We start from the raw sequence: 22,563 nt of genomic DNA on the forward strand, positions 1-22,563 counted from the left end.
GAGGGCCATCAATTTTTTTTTTTTTTTTTTTTGGAAGAATTCATGGAATACCAAGTAAATAAATGTTTTCATTGATAAAATATTAAAAGAAATCACTGCATGCCAGGTCAATTTGACCCTCTTTATGCGTTCAACTGAAATAGATGTATTTATAGTGTGCAATATTGGGTCTATTGTGTGCAAATATGGAATAAACTACTTGATTAATTGTCATTTAGCAAACCGTTTTTATTAAAAGAGACTTGCAGTATATACATTTCAGGGACAATCTAACATTATACCATAACAAGGGGACATTTTGTCCATTTCTTGAAATCCCTGTCATATTGTCTTATACGCATAACCAGTAGTGCCTCATTATTTTCAGTTATTGATATTTTGTGATATTCTTTTTCAACAGAATATGCTAATTTATTTCAGTGTAATGACAGTCAGGAAGTCCCATTTTGCATTTAATGGTTCAAAAAATGAAACAAAATATTTCTGAATGCAATGAATCAGTCAGTAGAGTTCAAATTAGCTGTATACATTCATAGGCATATCCATTCAACCCTGTTATAACTTATTTGGTGAGCTTCACAATTTATTTGTCTTTCCAGGAAGCAGTTCAGATGAAGCCCCTCATTATCTTAAAGCATACCGTAAGACTGCAGTTCCTTGATGAGAACCGTTTTCTTGACATCGTAGAAGACCTTGCGGATGTTGTCAGTGTCGGTTGCACAGGTAAAGTGTTTGTAAATTTGCTTCCGTTCTTGGTTTCGTTTTTCACGGCTTGAAGCTTCTTTAAGGTACAGATCACTGATGTAGTCCATCGCTTCATCCTTGTTTTGCTTTTGGCCTGGCATCATAATAGAATGGAGTTGGAGAACATTGAGATAAAAAAGACAAGGAAAAGGGAAATAAAATTCAGCAGAAATTTGGATTTGAAAAAAAGGAAAAGAGCAAACAAAAGGTATAAAATTTCACCACAGAAAACCAGTTTAATGATGTTAAAGTTAAGGGCAGTTTCCATGTATAAGGTACACTTTGTTTTAGTTTTTTGCAGTAGAGGCGAAACAATTTTTTTTTGAGAATTATTAGATGTCAAACTACTTTTGGTAACACTTTATTTTATTTTACAATGTCATTTTTACACATGTAGTTACTATAATTACTTTAAATGAGGCATACCTACATGCAACTAACCCTAAAACAAACTCTTACTCTAGAAGTACATCGAGTTAATTAGTATACTCGTTACTCAGTCCTGAGTAATTACACTGTTACACCTTAAAGTTACTCCTTAAAGTTTTTACATAACACATCTAAGTCTTTCTACAGCATGCAGAGAAGCAAGTGAGATTATTCAATTCATTCAATTTTCTAAATGTTTATACAAATTGTAGTGTTGACTTCAATCATCAAGCACAAAACTGTTACCCAAGTTTTTGTGCGAAATTATTTTTATTTGATTCATGGGAAATATGTTGATCAGTACCTAAAATGTAGTTACTGAGTAACAGCATTTAGGCATTTAGTGCAACCCTGTTACCCATTCTTTTTTTTCTTTCTTTTATGTTTATTTCATGCTTATTGGTATGAAATTGCAGCGACAAATTGTATTCAAATCGTTTTTAGACACAATTTAAATATAATTTATTGGTAACAGGGTTGCAAAAATTGCAAACTACATATAAAATGAATAGACAATAAAAATGTAAAATGTAGTTTTTACCTTCTGAGGTTCACAATAAGTATTAACCACCTCCTTCATCAACCATTTGTTGAGGAACAAAAAACCTTTGGTATTAGTATATTTGAATACCCTATTCATGGAAAATGCCTCATTTCTAGTTTGATGCTGGTGATGATTATAAACATAAATATTAGACTTGTTGCATTTCCAGTTTTTGTTATAGTAATTCAGGAAATAACATGTTTTTTCTTTTATTTATCAGTAATTATAAACAGATTGCATATATCTTTCCTGACCGATTCACAGTGAACACACTAATATTAGAAATGATTTCTAATTTTAATGACAGCAGATGGACTGATTAGATTAATTTAAAAGCTTAAATAACAGCTAACCCTTCCTAATTAGTAGAGTTTTCTATTAATACTAAATAAATACATATATTCCAGTGCAGAACTATACTATATATATATATATATACAGTTGTGGTTAGAATTAATGGCACCCCTGGTAAATATGATCAAAAATGGCTGTAAAAAATAAATCTGCATTTTTTATCCTTTTGATCTTTCATTATTTTTTTATTTTTTTTGCAAAAATCTAACTTTTCATTGAAGTAAGGGGGGAAATCACATTATGAAATAAATGTTTTTCTCCAAAACATGTTGGCCGTAATTATTGGCACCCTTTTATTAAATACTTTTTGCAATCTCCTTTTGACAAGATACCAGCTCTGAGTTTTCTTCTATAATGCCTGATGAGTTTGGAGAACACCTGACAAGAGATCAGAGACCATTCCTCCATACAGAATCTCTCCAGATCCTTCAGATTCACAAGTTCATGTTGGTGCTTCTTCTCTTCAGTTCACTCCACTCATCAGGTCAGGGAACTGGGACGCTCATGGCAGAAGCTTCATTTTGTGCTCCGTAACACATTTTTGTGTTGATTTTGATGTTTGTTTTGGATCGTTGTCCTGATGGAAGATCCAACCACGGCCCATTATAAGATTTCTAGTAGAGACAGTCAGGTTTTGATTTTTTATCTGTTGATATTTGATAGAATCCACAATGCCATGTATCTGAATAAGAAGTCCAGGACCTCCAGCAAAAAAATATGCCCACAACATTAAAGATCCAATGGTATATTAAATTGTACAATATGGTATTACTCATTGTGATGGATGATTAATCCCACCCCCACACTTTCAATTCTTTTACTTCAATGAAAGGTTAGAGTTTTGCATTTTTTTTTTAATGAATGATCAAAAGGTTAAACAATGCAGATTTATTTTTTACAGCCATTTTTGATCATATTTACCAGGGGTGCCATTAATTCTGACCACCACTGTATATATATATACGGTAAAACTATATTTTACAGAGTCCTTGTTACATGTACGTACTGTAAAAAGTGATCAGCTGACTTAACTTGAAAAAAATTATCATTATGTAAATAAACTTAATGCTTAATTGAAAAAATTAAGTTATGTGAACTTGACAATTCCATGTTACGTATTTTTTTCGATTAAGTATGAAGTTTATTTACTTAATAATTTTAAGGCAATGGGTTTCCTCAATCTTTTTAAGTTGAGTCAACTAATCACTTTTTACAGTGAGTTTTTACAATAAATTATGGATTTACATACAACTAACCCTGAACCAAACCCTATAGTTCATATATTACTATATTACTCAGTACTTATATGTTTAATTACACTGTAACAATGACACCTTAAAATAAAGTGTAACCCATCCTACTGTATATATACACAAAGTCACATAACAACTTAAACTTGCATGACAGGAAAGTAACAGTATAAGCTCCATTTTGAGAGACTATATTGCTCTAAAATAATATAATTGTTTTAAATTACGAAAATAAGCAAAATAGAAACATTTCCACTTTAAGTCCCTAACTTGCATTTTTGCTTGTGTGATAAAAATAGTAGATCATGTTATTTTTTTTGCTTCATTTCGAAAAGAAAGCAGTGCAGTGACTCTTGCTCTATTGAAGTAATCAGTAAAGTCAAATATCAGGTCAGTCTCGCTGGCAGCTACGGTGTTGTATTCTTCTCGCCGCCTCCTCGAAACTAGAACTCGCTGATAATCTGTCAGCTGTTTAGCTGTATATCCTCATACTTTCAGAGTCATGTCACTGTCGGTGTTGGAATGAGGGGAAAGTGTGTCATACCGTAAGAACATGCAGATGTTTTATCCACCAATATGATGAAACAAACAGAAGTAGGTATATAAGAAAAGATGGAGAGAAAGACAAAGAAAAGCAAAGGGGATGCACAAGGAAAAATAATTCAAGACATCCTTTGTGCGTCCCTTCAAAGTCATTTATTAGATTGGCAAAAACTGGTGCTTCATGGGCCGCTCAAAGCACCCCGTACTCCTGCAGAGACTTGATCAGGACCGTGTCTTTCACGTCAGTGAAAACCATCCGGATGTTATTGGTGTCCGTTGCGCAGGTGAAGTGAGGGTAGATGTTTTTGCAATCCTTTGACTCTGTATTCAAGGCCTTCTGTTTATACATCTCTCTGATGTAGTTCCTGGCGTCTTGTGCGTCCCGCTGTTTGCCTGAGGGTGGCACCAAACCACAGAGGAGGGGAGGGGTTAGTACGAGCATGAAAAGGTATGAGTGATTGAAAAAGGAGGAGCACTAGTAAATTGAAGAGGGGGGAAGAATGAGGTAAGAAGAGAGAGAGAGAGAATCTGACTAGGCAAACATTTTTAAAATCACTATTGTCAAGAGCTTCTGCTTGAAAATTAATATTTAACCCTTTTAGAGTCAGTGGAGCTCAAAGTTCGTTTGTGTATTAAAGGGGCAGTTCACTCAAAAAGGAAAATGCTGTCATCTTATACTGACCCTGTATGACATTTCTTTGATCAAAAATAATTTGATTATTTCTGCATTTATTTGATCAGTAATATTGTGAAAAAATATTTGATGTATTTTTATTTATATAATATATATATATATATATATATATATATATATATATATATATATATATATATATATACATATAATATTATATAAAATGATTTATAAATAAAAACAATAAATATTATAAAAAAAAAAATAAAAAAAACACAGTTCATCTCAAATCTGATGACGCATCTATAATATGGATTGTTGAAAATAACGACGAGTAAAACAGACAGACAGAGTTCGGCTAATGTGTGTTTCTGTCAATGGATGCGCATTCTGGCTTCCCAATACACTACAACAGCGATGATCAAAAAAAACGTGGACAAAACAGTCACTCTTTGTAAACTTTGTTCAAGTCATTTATGGTCATCATTTGGTGTTGATAGCGCAGGTGAGACCTGAACAGCACATGTTGCTATCTACTACAGAGTTACGATTAGGGTTTGGTTTAGGGTTACTTTATTATGCATAATTTACTGTTATTACTCCACTAAAAATGATTTTCATGATTATCAACTTTTTTTCTTTTGTCAAATCAACTTAATTAATGTGGTTTAGATAACATAATATTTTGAGTTTCTGTTGATTGAACCAATCTCCATTACTCAATTTTTTTTATTTCAATGAACTCAAAATAAAGGCAACCAGGTAACTCAACTTTTTAAGTTAAACCAAAAATATATTAAGCCTCGCCAATTTAAACATTCAAGCGCAAGAATACACGAAAGAGAACTCGTGCTGTGTGAAGATTTGTGTCTGCACTCATCCGAAGCGCGCACATGGAAAGCCGCGTCTCAGACAGAATTTTAAGTTCTCTTTACGCTTGAATGGACAAATTCACACAAAAATGATGTGTGATTTCAGCAATCCTATAAGATCATTACAAATCACACTGAACGACATGGATCTACCGTATAAACTTGGGTACGACATGTATGTAGACTACGATGATGACACCCATTGAATCGTAGACTACCGAAGCAAATTAGTATAGAAGGATAAAATGTCATCAGCATGCACTAGTGGTAAACAAATAGATGAATCGCACTTTGGCAATTGTGGTTTTTAATGTGCGCTGAAAAAAAGAGGAGGAAGTGAAAGAGGAGAATATGGACGCGGTCATGGCTATGGAAAAGAGGCCAACTTGGCATTCCAATTTTGTAAATGGAGCTTGAGGTAATAGTTCTAAGCATTTTTATTGGCTAGAGATCTGTCCTACCCATCTCCTGTGAAGCAAAACCTGTTCCAACGGCTCTATCAATTCTGTTTCTTACATGCTCCCATCCTAAGGGTCAGGGCAGGTCAGGGCCTATTTACTAAGTTGTTAGTGCGCAAACCCTTCTTTCCATACCTCCAAAGCCTGGGAAGTAACTTTTTAAGTCAGACGTCTTGATCTTTTCCTCCAGGATGTCCATCTTGTTTAGGAAGAGGATGATGGAGGCGCTGGCGAACCACGGCGAGTGGATGGTGGTGTAGAAGAGCGACAAGCTCTCTTTCATGCGGTTCTGGAGCCGGAGAGAGGAAGCGTTCAGAGCAAAAGTTAATCAGCGCGTCATGGGAATTTTCCTAGCCCTCCACCTTCCCCAGCACCACCTGCCTAGATCTGCTAGTGGTGTCTCTCTACTTTCCTTGAAGCAGCTCACATTCTATTCACCGTATTTATTTGCATGTTTCGGCAGTAGCCTTTTACTCATGCAGCAGCAGTGTAGCAGATCTAGTCTGCCAAGACTAAGCCTATGTACACTCCATTCTAATTAATAAATGCTTTTTAAATCTATCCAGAGAGTTGTCATGATTGAAATAAAATGAAGCCTGTTTTTTGGACCATTGAGGTATTTTGCATTGTGACATTATACAATTAAATCCTGTCAGTAGCCTATTTTAATATATATATATATATATATATATATATATATTTTTTTTTTTATTGTTTTGAACTTTTATTTAATTTATCATGGGAAAAGAAAATCATGTGTCCAGACTAGATTATGAAGTGTAATTTTAGTATTATTTATAATACTAAAGTAATGTTAATGTAAGTACTATAGTATTTATATACTATTATATAATTTATTAATATTTAAAAAAGATTGAGTCATTTTGTTGTGTGCTTTTGTCATTTTTATATTTTAGTTTTTATATATTTATACTTAGCCTAATTTAATATCAATTTTAGTTTTTTTTTTTTTAAGTTTTTCTTCTAATGATTGTACTTTATTTTATTTCAGCCTTATTTGAATTAACAAAAACTATTTTTAATAGCAAAATTTTAGTTTGTATATTGTAGTTTTAGTTAACAGTACTCATTTATGAGAAACAAGGAAAGGGGGTTAAAATAAGTGCATTGTGATTCTCAAAACATTTTGGAATTCATGGAATTTCATTAAGTTTAGTGACAACATGTCACAATGTTTACATGGTACAATGACTGGTAGGCTACTGTTTTTATTAGTGCTTTCACAATTTTAATTCATAAGCTTGCGATTTGATTCCGATCTTCAATATCGATTAATTTGGATAAATATCAGGTACAGTAGCTACATGTTAATTTTTCTCAAGGAAAAAATCTCTCAACTAATGCTTACAGTGAAACCCGGCATTATTATTAAAGGTTAAAATTAACAACTCAAATTAATATGATGTGGATTTTACAATAATAACATTATAATACTTTTTAATGATATGAGTGAAAATATAATATGTAATATAGTGCATATACTTCGCAAAATACTCCTCTATATAGTTAATTTTTCTAGCTAACTAACATGCTATGGTAATTAAATGCCTTTCCTGAGGTAAATAACGTTAAGTGACGTTGTTCTCCAGCTGTTTTATTGACCTCTTTCTCCAGCTGTTTAATTGACCTCTTTCTGCAGTTGAAACACAGATTTTGAGCGTTATGAACATTCATTTTTTGTCTTTGGATTTGCAGTGAAATATGACTCAGGACGAAACCGACCCAAGATATGCTAATCAAAGCCATTGATTAGTATGAGAAGGAAGGAGAGTGATACAGACTGGGGCGATGGAGATGCTCACCTCCGTGTTATTTTCCTCCAGGACCTGGTCGAACTCACTGAGGGAGGCTAAAAATATGAGCGATGTCACATTCTCAAAGCAATGGATCCACTTCCGCCTCTCTGACTTCTGGCCACCAACATCTACAATCCTTCGGGGAAAAAAAGTGGTAAGATCGAGATTAAATTGTTTATTCTCGAAACTTTCTGTCTAAACCAAAAACATTCAACACTAACTGTAAACCCCTATTGATTTATTCCTACTTCCTTGCTATCATATATCAAACCTGTCTACCTCAAAATATACTGGACAGCATCAGGAAATCAACTCACGTCTTGTTATAACTCACATTTTTCAACATTTCTGAAACTTGCCACAACAAGGCTAGAATGTTCACTAAGGTTGTCAAATCATTGCTATTGCTAAGGTGTTTTTTATAGGTGGTTGCCAGGCAGAAAGTAAATCTTATTATAGGCCGGGAGCCAGGTCCACTCCTCAGGATGTTTTTTGCTACCTTTTTTTCACTATTATTTCCAATTATCTTATACCTTGGGCCATCACAAGTTTATAATGACCACCCCCAACTCGGCCCCGTTTGGTCTCAGGGGCCAAAAAACACCCTTTTTGGGGAAAAGCTTGTGGCGGAATGATGTAATTGTGAATATAAAGGTACTGCAGCTACATAAATGGCCATACAACCCTAAAATTTTGCATGATGTATCCTGACACATAGGGGAAACTAGCAGAAAAAGATTCTGGGCATTGCTGGCTTTTTTCTGTCAAATATCACCCTCAACATACCCCAAAAGATTAAAAAATGGCTGTCCGCCTGACAAATTGTCATCAAAAATGATAATTTCCAAGCATTTTATTATATATATCACTGCCTCAAATGTACATGAAAAACTTCCCAAGTTTATTAGCTTCAATTTAAGTCCAAGATGACCTTTCTATCTAGAGGATTATAGCTGGTGTAACCAAAGTTCTCCACTGTACCTCAAATCGGAGAAAACAGAAATTTCAAGCATTACCATTCTATATTGGATTAAGCATATTTTTTACATATGAACAATGTCTTAAACAAGAGTTGAGACTTGACTTATGCGCTATATTATATGAAATGAATTGCATGAAAAGTGAGCAATGTTATGCCCCTAGGTCAGGGCTATTCAATTAGCATCATTCAAGGGCCGGATTATTAAAGGGGGGGTGAAATGCTATTTCATGCATACTGAGTTTTTTACACTGTTAAAGAGTTGGATTCCCATGCTAAACATGGACAATGTTTCAAAAATTAAATTGTACGTTTGAAGGAGTATTTCTGTGCCAAAAATGCTCCTTCCGGTTTGTCACAAGTTTCGGAAAGTTTTTTTTTCGAGTATGGGCCTGTGTGATGTCAGATGGGGCGTAATTTGACGGCACGACACGGCACGCCTCCAGCTGCTCGTTTTTATCCAGAAAGACGCGGTACAGCCTATCTTTATTTTTTATAAATATAATAAAACTAAAGACTTTTTGGAGATTTGAAGGATGCAATACTACTCTATAGGTACTCAAGATTAACATGAGATTGACTGAAAATGAGTGTTTCACCCCCCCTTTAAATCGAAATGTTGAGAAGGGCCGGTGGGTTTAGCTTATTTATTGAAACATTATTTATTACTTATTGAAACATATAGTCCATGAGCCAACGGGGGAGCAAATGCTATCATTGTTTTTTTGGCAAGGTATACACCCCTAGTATTAGAAAAATCACGATAGCAGTGCAGCGGTGGTAGGGAAATCACTTTGTTGAGCTCATGAAGTTACTAACCCCCTAAAATAAATTCCGTTTTTGAAATCTGGTGTATATCTGGTTTAGGCTCATGCTATGGATATTATCAATATTCTATAATATGGTGCTTGGTATCGTTGGAAAGGGGACCTTTTAGGCTTTCATTTAAGCCCAGTACTGAATCTGTCTGACAAACACAGAGGTCACATGACTTCTTTAAACCAGAAATAACACACATTTTTTCACAATTTCCACCTAAACTGTATGCTTTCTTTTATCCCTGCTGCATGAAAGAACACCACGGATACAAAACTCAACAACTTCAATACTCAAGGCACTCTGATGACTCAGAAAAATGTATAATATACCCATACTATTTATTTGTGAGAGCCTTAAATTAGACTTGTGCAGCCTGCAAAATAGAATAGAGCCAATAGAATGGACAAATAGAATACCCTATTAGTCCAGGGCCAAATGGCCTATTTATTCATGTACAGTTGTAATAAAAAGTAATTGTTTCAATAGTGTAGTCAATGGTGTTGTAAACATAACACTTGTAAGTGGTTTAACAAAATGTTTCTATCATGTATTTTGATATTCACCCACTTTCAGTTAGAATGTCAGAAAGTAGCTCATGCATGGAATGTTGATGGATTTCAACAGTTTGACATGGTTTTGTCAGTTTTGTGAAAAGATTGTTGGTTCAGTTGATTGGTTATAACAACACTACCAACTATGCCATCTTCAATCAACTTCCATTGAGTTCCAGGGGTATTAAATGTAAGTACAAAATACTTTTTCTCTTGTGCTTGTGAATTGGTGGGGAATAGTAGCAGTAGGTAATATAAGCTTGGTGTTTTAAGCAGGCTAGCTATCTAGCAGGCTAGCTAGCTTGCAGGTTAAACAGTGTAACAGTAACTGCTACAGTGCAGTCAGGGCTCTCAAGTGTCACGTGACAGTCACAAATTTTGGTCTTTTGTCACGCCCTCTCGCCACACATTGTATTTCTCACGTGGAAAAACTATTTATAATATATTTAATATGCCGCAGCGCCCAAAATGTCTCTGGCCGCGCCAGTCTCATTATGGAACCGGCAGGACTCAATCGCTGTAAAAATCTATTATTGTCTATCCATTATAAAAGTGCATCTATCCATTATAAAAGCGCATCTATCCATCATAAAAGTGCATCTATCCATCATAAAAGTGCATCTATCCATTATAAAAGTCCATCTATCCATTATAAAAGTGCATCTATCCATCATAAAAGTGCATCTGTCCATCTTAAAAGTGTCTCTATCCATTATAAAAGAGCATCTATCCATTATAAAAGTGCATCTATCCATCATAAAAGTGCATCTGTCCATCTTAAAAGTGTCTCTATCCATTATAAAAGAGCATCTCTCCATCATAAAAGTGCATCTCTCCATCATAAAAGTGCATCTATCCATTATAAAAGTGCATCTATCCATTATAAAAGAGCATCTGTCCATCATAAAAGTGCATCTATCCATTATAAAATTGCATCTATCCATCATAAAAGTGCATCTCTCCATCATAAATGTGCATCTGTCCATCATAAAAGTGCATCTATCCGTTATAAAAGTGCATCAATCCATCATAAAAGTGCATCTCTCCATCATAAAAGTGCATCTCTCCATCATAAAAGTGCATCTCTCATCATAAAAGTGCATCTATCCATTATAAAGTGCATCTATCCATTATAAAAGTGCATCTATCCATCAAAAAAGTGCATCTATCCATCATAAAAGTGCATCTATCCATTAAAAAATTGCATCTATCCATCATAAAAGTGAATCTCTTCATCATAAAAGTGCATGTCTTCATGTTCATTTTATGAAGTATACTTAAGTAAATTTACCCTCTTGATAGAGGCCAGTGCAATCAGCAGCAAAATCTTCAAAGAGAGAAGCTTTAAGTCTACTGACTTCAAAGGCTCAAAGGGAGCATCCTGAAGAGCTTGAAGCACCAGGGAAAGGTCCCAAGAGGTTATGGAGGGGGGACAAGGAGGGTTTAACCTTCTCGCCCCCCTAAGGAACCTGACGACCAGTTCTCCAGGGTCCTCCCGGCGAGAAGAAAACTACTTGACGAACAGGTTCCACTTCAAGGCACACGTGAAGGTTCACTTCAAGGCTTTACCGCCCTGCTTGGCAGGGGCCTGGACGGGTAGGGGGTTGTCTGCCTGCGACTGGCTCCTTGGCTCCACTTAGGTGGAGGCTGCTGCTGCAGCGCGGGAGCGAGGGCAGACACAGAAGGCCGCCCCGGCGACGAGCAGACTGAGGGGCTGCGGGCAATGGGGTGGAGGCAGCAGCTGACCGCCGCAGCAGGATGTGCTTGATGGTCTCAGTCTGCTTTTCAGCCAGTTTCTGCTGGGCAAAGTTCTCGACCACCTTGCCTTTGAGTGCTCTCAAGCGCACCTTACCAGCTGTGAGAACAGCTTTTGTTTGCTCAAGTCAAAACAAAAGCAAAAAAAAAGAAAGTGAGAGAATAAAGACCGCTCGCGCTGCTGTGCTGTCACCCGCACCAGTGTGGAGAGGTCCGAAGAAGAAGAAGCTCACTCAGTTTCACAATCTCCTTGAAGGTATGTAGAACACATCGAAGTGCTTGGCTCCAAAAACTGATGAAATCCATATAAATATAGATGAAGATGAGGAAAATGATGATTAAGAATTTATATTCTACACTAATACAACACACTAACATGACCAGTCATCAAAGTACAGCATGGATAAGCAGCAAAAAGATCTAATAACCAAAAAAATGTTTTCTATTTTATGTTTGAGCTGTATTTTAGTTTCGCCATTTGGCTGTAAAGAATGTTTACCTGTACAGAAGGTTACTAACGTTTACTCTATTGAAGGTTTTTTGATAACAGACTACACACTAGAGTCATCTTTATTCCTTGTGTTGCGAGGACTTTGTGGACTTATGGAACCCATAAGGAATGGTAATGCTTGAAAATACTGTTTTCTCCGATTTGAGGTACAGTGGAGAACTTTGGTTACACCAGCTATAATCCTCTAGATAGAAAGGTCATCTTGGACTTAAATTGAAGCTAATAAACTTGGGAAGTTTTTCATGTACATTTGAGGCAGTGATATATATAATAAAATGCTTGGAAATGATCACTTTTGATGACAATTTGTCAGGCGGACAGCCATTTTTTAATCTTTTGGGGTATGTTGAGGGTGATATTTGACAGAAAAAAGCCAGCAATGCCCAGAATCTTTTTCTGCTAGTTTCCCCTATGTGTCAGGATACACCATGCAAAATTTTAGGGTTATATGGCCTTTTATGTAGCTGCAGTACCTTTATATTCACAATTACATCATTCCGCCAAAAGCTTTTTCCAAAAAGGGTGTTTTTTGGCCCCTGAGACCAAACGGGGCCGAGTTGGGGGTGGTCATTATCAACTTGTGATGGCCCAAGGTATAAGATAATAGGAAATAATAGTGAAAAAAAGGTAGCAAAAACATCCTGAGGAGTGGACCTGGCTCCCGGCCTATTACTTTTATTACAGCAGGGTTTCCCGAACTGCGATTTGCGACCCCTAGAGGTTTGTGACGGAACTGCAGGGGGTTCACGATTTAAAGGGATAGTTCACCCACAAATGAAAATTAGCCCATGATTTGCTCACCCTAAAGCCATCCTAGGTGTATATGACTTTCTTCTTTCATACGAACACAATCGGAGATATAATAAAAAAAAAATTCTGGCTCTTCCAAGCTTTATAATGGCAGAGAATGGAGGACAAGCCCAAAAAAGTGCATCCATCCATCATAAACGTACTCCACACGGCTCCGGGGGGGTTAATAAAGGCAGAGGATAGAGGAAAACAAAACACCGGTCACAAAATAAAAGTCTAAAACGAGGATTTTTAAAAAGAAAGAGGAGGAGCTTGAGTTTGTTCCCGAGCCCTATTTGTCTGAACCGCGAGAGGCGTCAAAGCTTTCGCTACGTCATACATTGCATCAGGGGTTACTTGTAAGTCGACTTGCTTATAATTGTAATTTATGGGTGAACTATCCCTTTAATGAAAAGCTATAAATTCGGCATTAAAGAGAAGTTGCAACAGTCTTTTCTTCCCTATTGTGACTTTTTTTTTTTTTAAATGAAATGGCTTCTTGAGCAATACAAAATGTTGGGTGGGACTTGATTTTGTCCATTGGATGGTTGTGGTTTGCTATTGGTCGATGTCATGTGAGTGACATGTTGTCCCGCCCTCTCGACAGCAAACACTTCAGTAAACAGTTACGAGGGCGCATGTATATATATATATAAAAAAAATGATGTGGATAAATCAATTATAATAAATACCGCAATATTCCATAAAAAAAAAAAGAATTGTCCATTTTAAATAAAAAATTAAAATTAAAATGAATAAATAATTTGAAAAATAAAAACTTAAATATTTTAAATATATGAAGGCCCGGTTTCACAGACAGGGTTTAGATTAAGCCAGGATTATGCCTCAGTTCAGTTAGGACATTTAAGTAGCTTTTATAAACGTGCCTGAGAAACATTACTGGTGTGCATCTTGAGACAAAACAGTGGCACTGAGATATTTTAAGATATGTCAGAGCAAGTTCAGCTCAAACATACATTAGTCTGGGACTAGCTTAAGCCTCGTCTGTGAAACCGGGGGGAAATATGCTTACGGTACCTGAGAGTGATCTTCTCCACGCTGAAGGTGTAATCGTTGATGCCTGTGGTGGGGAATCGGACTCGTAGCACGTCCTGGGCTGTTGGGATGTAGTCGGGGGCCGCGATACGGTCCAAATTTGCCATATAGCTAAAAAAAAAAGGCAACATACTTGAGTGTTACATTTCAGAACTGTGCGAGTGTGATAAAGTGCCATGATGTTTGCCTTTTGCTTTATTGGTGTTTGTGCTTTAAACGGCAGTTTAATTAAACGTCCAGGTTTGTTTGTGTTTCTTATCACGGCCAGGTTTGTAGAACTGAAAACAGGATCGGGGAAGCAGGAGGAGAGAATGAGAAGGACATGCAGAACTGTGTAAAGGAGTGATTAGGTAACGATTAACAAGAACACCCTGATGTACTTTACAGGAAATTTGCTTAACAATATGCAGCACTGACTTAATTTAAAGGGCTTCAGGACAACAAAAAAAAACATACTATGACAATCTGAGAACTGAAAAGCATCAAAGCATCAATCGTCAATATAAGAGAATGGAGGGAAATACTGACTTGCATGCTTGTCTAAAGATATAACTGTATTGCCCTCCAATGGTGCCATTTGGATCTGCACAAACTATTTCAGGGTTTTTTCAACATTTTATGCTTTTGACACAAAAATTCCTTGCTCGGTTTAATTGGGAAATTAAAGTGATTTTTTTAATTAGACAATTTTAAAATTATTGTTAATATCAACATTTTATTATTAACATTATATGTTACTATTGACACAATAACAATATTTTTATATATCTATATATATGTTATAATGTAATTATATAAACGTAATTCTAATAATGTTGATCATTTAATATTTAATAAATGCAAATTAATATCATCATATAATTAAAAAAATAAATGAGCTAATGTTTATATATTAGATAATATTGTAAATATAATTCTAATTTTAAAAATCTAGATAAAAATGTATTTAGTAAAAATTGAATAAATATTAATGCATATTCAATTTAATAAATGTATTTTTATTAATTAATTTAATATTAGAAAATAACTATTATTATTATTATAATAATATATTAATAAAGGTTAGTATAATATTGATTATTATATTAGATTTAAGAAATATGTCAATAATTCATATCCTAATTATTTATATTAATAATTATGTCTAGATTTTTCTCGCTGAAATAATTGATTCTGATAGGTCAGTATTGTTCACATTCTGTGGTCAATATGTTTTACAAATATGCATTACTCTGCTGGTGACTACAAAAATAGTCAAAAATATTTAATACATCCAACCGGGAACACACAGGAGATCGCAGGAGAATAAACAAACACATCCATGTTAAACTTAGACGATACCAGGAAACTCAGGGTTTAAATACTTGGAGGATGACTGACTAAAACAAAACTGGTGTTAACTATTTAAGTACCAGGGAGACTAACAAGGGAAACGGGAACACAGAAACTGCATACATGTGACAGCTGGCTTTTATATGAATATTTCATGGCCATATTATTTATTTATTTTCATGTAATAAACATGCTAATGTACAGTGATATAAGACTTCATGTCAGGGTCCTGATCACCCTGTCCGAGTAGAATTTTTGATAGAGATACTTACTATTCTGTCGAGTCCAGAAGCTGGTACTCTCTACGGCGACTGTAACAGGCCTTGATACCCGCGTCAGCCCAAAGTCGTCGGATACCTTCCACATACATTCTGTCCAAATGTGTTATCTGACGTATTTCCACTTCCTGAAACTGTTGCCCATATACCTAAGGATATAAACAATTGAGGCTTGTTTATAAGAATATAGTGTGGTTGTAATTTGTAATCCTGGTCAGTCTGAAAGGAGAACTCTTACAGTTATTCTGTTTTAACAAAAAAAAAAAAAAAAAAATATATATATATATATATATATATATATATATATATATATATATATATATATATTTTTTTTTTTTTTTTTAATGCTTATACATTTTATATTTATAAATATATTGCATAATTCTTATAGGATTTCATCATTTTTATTTTAATGTACATTTTTTTGTTCAATATACTGTACATGAATACAAGTGTAAGTATCATATATATTTATAGTATTATATTATGTTTATACCTTTTTATATTTATATATATTTTATATAGATTGATTGGTTTAAATGTAAATAATTAAAATATTTTAATTAATTTAAATATGAATATTTTATATTAGTAATACTAATACTTTATCTACCAATAATTTATAATAATTTTACAGTAACTATTATACATTTTTATAAAGTAAAAATGTAATTTACAGTATATTACTTTTTTTTTTTTTTGCTACAAGGAACATTGTGCACTTTATTTCAACTTGGGGTTCAAAAACAATTAGAGCTTTTCTTTGGCAGCTCACCTCGTTCTGTGGGTTAGCGTAGGGAATCCTTAAGGTGTTCATCGCCACTGTCAGAGCCTTCATAGCTGTGAAGATATTCTGGAAAACCATTTTAGTGTAGCCACGCCTGTCTTCTTCCGAAAAGCCCTTGCCGTGAATAATCCTCATCTGCTTAATAAAAGTCGTCTTCCCGCTTTCTCCAGTGCCTGAAATCCACAAGAATAAAAGGACCTACTTCATATTAAATGCCTTTAACTACTATGTACAAACATTATTTAATAATTTAATACAATGCACTTATTTGTGTACATGTTTTATGTAATTACATCTGTAATTAAAGGGTTAGTTCACCCAAAAATGAAAATTCTGTCAGTAATTACTCACCCTCATGTTGTTCCAACCCCGTAAGACCTTCGTTCATCTTCGGAACACAAATTAAGATATTTTTGATTAAATCTGAGTGCTGGATCACTCCTCCATAGGCTTCTAAGGAACTGAAACTTGCTGGCCCAGAAAATGTATTAAAGACATCGTTAATATAGTCCAAGTGTCTCAATCTTAAGTTTATAAAGCGACGAGAATACTTTTTGTGCGCAAAAACAAACAAAAATAACGACTTTATTCCACTTTTCATTTCCTTCTCTCTGGGCCTCGAGTCTTTTCACGTAGTGTTTAAGCGTAGCGCGTCTGTGTTGCACGTCACCACGTATCACACATGACCAGCGTCGGCCAATAGTGAGCCTACGTGGTGACGTGCAACACAGACGCGCTACGCTTAAACACTACGTGAAAAGACTCGAGGCCCAGAGAGAAGGAAATGAAAAGTGGAATAAAGTCGTTATTTTTGTTTGTTTTTGTGCACAAAAAGTATTCTCGTCGCTTTATAAACTTAAGATTGAGCCACTGGAGTCACTTGGACTATATTAACGATGTCTTTAATACATTTTCTGGGCCAGCAAGTTTCAGTCCCTTAGAAGCCTATGGAGGAGTTCGACAACTTTCAGATTTAATCAAAAATATCTTAATTTGTGCTCCGAAGATGAACGAAGGTCTTACGGGGTTGGAACAACATGAGGGTGAGTAATTACTGACAGAATTTTCATTTTTGGGTGAACTAACCCTTTAATTCTGTAATTACACCCATAATTATACTGTTGACCTTATCCTTACTAAGTGTTATAAGCCATGAACCGAGCCAACCAGTAACGAAGTGAATCAAACTTTGATTTAAAGCAAAAAAGTATTTGAAAATCTGACAAAAATACAAAGGTACAAGACAGTGTATTTGACGGATTTCAGTGAGGGAAAGGACTACAATCCCATGAAGCATTGCGAACAGCGTAATTAAATTAAATACGATAGAGATAAAGCTACAAATGTTGATTAAGGGGGTGTTTACATGACACCGTTTTCAACTAAAATGAAAAACTTTTTGTGCGTTTTGGCTGTTCATTTCCATTTCCGTTCATTTGGCCGTTCAACTGTGTTTTGGGGGCCTGAAAATGCAAACTTTTGACGGTTTTCAAAGTGCACGTTTTTGAAAACGATACCGTTGTAGTCTCAGTGTAAACTACTAAAACATACATTTGTGAAAACGGTGACGTCATGCACATGTGTATTAAATGTTCAGTCTATATGCGTGGAGTGTTTATTTACAAAGTGACATCGCCAACTACTGGCCTGGCAGCAGAATACAGCTTTTTTACTCGTTTTCGTGGATCCGTGTGAAGGGGGATCAAGTATTTTGCGAGTGTAAGGAGACAGACTCGATTACGTCATTCGCAATGCTTCATGGGAGTGGGCAGAGCTAAAGAGCTCTTTTGGCGCAGAGTTTTCTGTACAGCATCATGGGTAATGTAGTTTTTCATCAGGAATTCCACTGTTAAACTCTTATTTTAAAAAAAGGCTGAACTAATGCGGGCTGGCGGCTTCAGCAGAAGCAAATACCATGGATTAAACAACCTCGTGGCTCACTGTAGGTCTGTCTTTAAAGGTTTATAAGTTATCGTTCAAAATCAATTTTCTTATGGAGAAAATGAATGGAGATTTTACTTCCGGAACCCGACCGTTGCACTCGATGGTGGCATAAGTGTTTCGCAATACAAGATGAAAAAGTGCATTGACATAAGCACAATAGTATCTAAAGACACCTAATATGAAATCAGGCCGAATAAAAAAAATAAAGTAAATATTACATGAAAAAGAAAAGGGATGTCAAACACTAGTACTGAAACCAGGTCACGGCATGACAAAAAGAGAACCGAAAGGAATGCAAGGTGCATATGATAGCATTTGAGGCTTTTCTCATGCACAAAGGAATGTTATCTGTCCTGTTAACAAAGCGAGATGTTTGAATCTCAGACTGACATTCGGAGACGTGCCCTGTCAGAAAGCATGTGGCCGGACGTGTTTGGATGCCTTCACCATCGGGGGACTTTCTCTGCTGTAAAGTCCACAACTATTTCTCTTATTGTTTTCATTTGATGGATTTGAGCAGATAAGCGTTAACTAGTTATCGGTAACTCAAACTGCAAATATTTGACAGGCAAACAATCACACATCACATCATCAAATCAGTGTGAGCAGTGACAGAAAGGGAATCGAAAGAGCAAGAAAAAACATTTCAGGCATGTCCTTCTGATGTTCTTGAGCACTTCAAGAATGTGTCACTCAAGACATCACGAGACAAATTTGATATCATTCATACTAACTTGCTATTGACAACTATCTCCAGGTGGCTCAACAACAATGACTTGTCATGCTGTGATATTCTTTACAACACCCTAATTACCTCCATTTAATTCATTTGTCACAACAATAATATGCCATTCTTGCTTGCTGATTGTATCCAACAGTAATGCAGTTAGAAATGATCAATATTATATAAAAAAACATATTACTGCATGTTTTAATCTCCTTCATTGTATTAACTAACATTTTTAATTTCAATGAACTCAAAATTGAGGCAACCAGTTAACTTACTTTAAGTTAAACCAAAAATAATTATTTTGACAGTATATATATATATAGGCCCTAGGCTTTTTTCAAAATGCCCATTTCACTGAGTCAATAAGAACATGCATAAACATGTATTTTCCAAATTATGGTTTACTCCCTTTACTGTTAAGATGACTCCAGATCCACTTACCTGATCTCATCTTCTTTCTTCAGTGTCCATAGTTTTGTAATCCTGGTCTTTTAAATATATTTGAATAGGTAAAAAGATCTTACCTAATAAAAGTATTTTGATTTCTCTCCGTTCTCTTTTCTTCTGGTCAGCAAGGATTTTTTTGATTTCATTGTGAATGGCCATGGCGCTCTTCTCATCTTCAGACATGCAACAGGTGCACGTTGTATAGCACCATCTCCAACAGCTCCCCATCTCTCCTATAGGACAGAATTAAACTATATGAAGAGCACATTTGATTTCAGTTTCCCTTTTAATATAATGGCTCTTAAGAAAAGGGGGATTAAGAAATTTGCAACGTATAGGTTACAATTGCGAGTCGAATCTTTCAAAAAGAATCAATTGAACCGGTTCACAAAAACGTCTGAACAATTCGTTCATGACTGCATCGCTTCTTCAGTTAATGATTGATTAGTAGCCTAAGTAAGTAGCATTAAGTGCAGAAATGTTAGTAGCTAAAAAAAAAAAAAAAGTAAATTAAATATATAAAATTGTATTTATGTACAAATACTTTGTTTTTAAGAGCCATGTTGGCATAAAAGAATCACTTAATAGTTTTATACACTGCTCGAAAGAACCGATTCGCGGAAATGAGCCGAACTTCCATCATTAGTGTAGGTTTCCCTTAAATGTATAAAATTCTATTCGAATTAATTCTTAGGCTATGCATTAATGGACTATTCTGGGAAAATGGACTATTCTCTTGTTTAATTATGATATTGTTTTAAAGCTCCATTTGAAAGAAATACATTTTACAATCTCGGACTTCCCCTAAGAAGAAAAAGATGAAACCTAATAGTTATAATTACAGGTGGGCAGTGCCTTTTATTATAGCCTAATTATAAAGAAAAAAAGGGAATATAATTAAATAGAGACAACATAAATGCGTTGAATCACTTACCTGCATTCGTCGACACACCTGTACGGAGTCAGTAATGCCTTTACGAAACACGATCCATTTTCCTCCCTGAGCCGAACTGGATCTGAACCAACTATTTTCTCCAGTAGAAAGTTTCTCAGAAGTTTTCCTCCCCGAAAAAATCCAGATTTATCTGTAAACGTTACATCATTTTCCCCCTGGCTTCAGAAAGATCTACCTGCAATTCAGGAAAGTCCTTCTTGAACTCTGAGAATATGCGCTGTCTCAAAACCTAAATCAGCTGCCTACTTAGACAGCGGTTTGAGGCATTTAGCAGCAAGCGTTCTTGTGTTTAAAATGCTGCAAAACGGAACAGAACGGAGGGGTCTCGAGGTGCGTTTTCAAAAGTTTTTAGCTCGACGAAAAACGCTCGAGACGCGACGCAAGGTTCGTCTGACGCATGCGTATAGACGAAAAAGTACGCGCCCGATGTGAACGGCCCCCTAGGCGTGCACCAGTCAGCATTTTTAGGCATCATATCTCCTAGAAATGCCGTCTTAGTGGACAGCATCTTAAGTTTTGAAACACATCCGTTAATAACGCTAAAGTGACTATAAACCTAAAAGCTGTATACTAAACCATTGACATTGAATAGAATAGATACTGACCCAAGAAGGTGAGTATATAGGCTACATAGGGCTCTAGATTAGACAAAACCTGTTCTAAGTAACAAGTGGTGTTAATTTCTTGAATAGCTGTGCAGGTATTTGACACTCCTCTCTCGAGCTCTGTGGATGTCAGTCTTTTGTCTTCGCAGGTAGAACCGGTTTATCAGGCCTTTCGCAGTGTTGTGAGATATCGAGATTGCCTATAGTCCACATATCGCCATGGGAACCAGGTAAGTATGTCAAAGTCCTGGAGAAAGTCAGAATGATTTCGGTAGGCCTATATTTTTAAACAGATAATCTATAGCAACCATTTGTTGGCAAATTACCTATTGGCAAATGGCACCTATTTCTAGTTTTGTTATTCCAGGCAGTTGCCACATGGTGCCATCAAAGACCTAAGAATAGTCCCATGCCAATGTATTTCATTTTCAAGTAGGCTACACTTAAAAAAAAAAAAAAAAATAAATTATATTCATCTCAGCTGAACAAGTGACCTGGAAAGGACTTGTAGGAAGATGACAGCTTGCATTCATGCAAGTAGAATCAAAACACACTTTAGAGGAAATTTGGCTGCTTTGTGTAAAGGTCAGCATGCTGTTACTTTCAGTTTAATCTTAATATAATATAATAGTATTAAAAATACATTTCAATTCCAGGATGAGGAGGATATTTTTTGGAGTATAGCTTGCTATTTGTGAAGCATGTTGTGAAAGCTAGTTGTGGAATTGCTATTCACTCCAAATGCAATGCAATGTAGATTCAGGCAAGAATAATTTAGCTTTGATACTAAAACCATTCAAATGTGTTGGATTTGTTGAACTGCTTTAAATGACATCGAATCGAAACATGTGCTTCGATTTACAAGAATAGGCCTATGTATGACTTTTTATTGCTTTTGTTCAGTGGCCTATTTTCAGAGGGAAATATATGTATCCTCTATTTTTGCGTTATAGATTTAAATGGTCATGAGATGTTGTGGCTTTTTGGTTACAAAAGGACACTGTGTCCTTATTGCCCTATGAATAGAGGATAGTGTGATAATGTGTATGTATAGGGTTCCTGGAAATCCCTGACATTGTATTTAATTTAACATTTTTGACTGGTCCAGTGTCACACTGGTGCTACAGTCTGTTATAAAACAGTTAGTTTTGGTTTCTCGAATTTGATTGGCTGAGCAGTGTTCTAACAGCACTGGGACGTTTCACTGTTTGTATCACTCATCTTATTAAATGTATATCTGTCATCTTTTATGTCAGATTCTTAAATTGAATCAAATTCATTTAGAATAATAAGACACTATAGGGCTGTTACCAATCAAATGAAATCAGTATCAACACAATCCATGCTTGCACTGCCGAGATGGAACAGAAGCTGCATCTG

General features: G+C 35.5%; 1 protein-coding gene across 2 annotated transcripts; it reads right to left on the reverse strand.

Moving 5' to 3' along the window:
• Positions 1-32: 32 nt before the first annotated feature.
• LOC307169452 (guanine nucleotide-binding protein G(q) subunit alpha-like) lies at positions 33-21,268 on the reverse strand. 2 transcript variants are annotated; one of them, XM_079890074.1, is made up of 8 exons: positions 20,558-21,046; positions 19,701-19,856; positions 16,491-16,675; positions 15,710-15,864; positions 14,088-14,216; positions 7,652-7,781; positions 5,964-6,117; positions 33-838 (listed from the first exon to the last, which is right to left on the reverse strand). In XM_079890074.1, exons 2-8 carry the CDS (start codon positions 19,849-19,851, stop codon positions 630-632), a joined length of 1,113 nt encoding a protein of 370 aa, XP_079746200.1. In that variant the 5' UTR covers positions 19,852-19,856; positions 20,558-21,046; the 3' UTR covers positions 33-629. The 2 variants fall into 2 exon arrangements, with proteins under 2 accessions (XP_079746200.1, XP_079746201.1); XM_079890075.1 differs by lacking the exon at positions 33-838 and adding an exon at positions 1,538-4,257 and having other exon boundaries at positions 20,558-21,268.
• Between the last annotated feature and the right edge of the window lie 1,295 nt (positions 21,269-22,563).

The sequence above is a fragment of the Squalius cephalus genome, assembly GCF_949319135.1.
Source record: "Squalius cephalus genome assembly, chromosome: 13".
Classification (NCBI taxonomy): Eukaryota; Metazoa; Chordata; class Actinopteri; order Cypriniformes; family Leuciscidae; genus Squalius; species Squalius cephalus.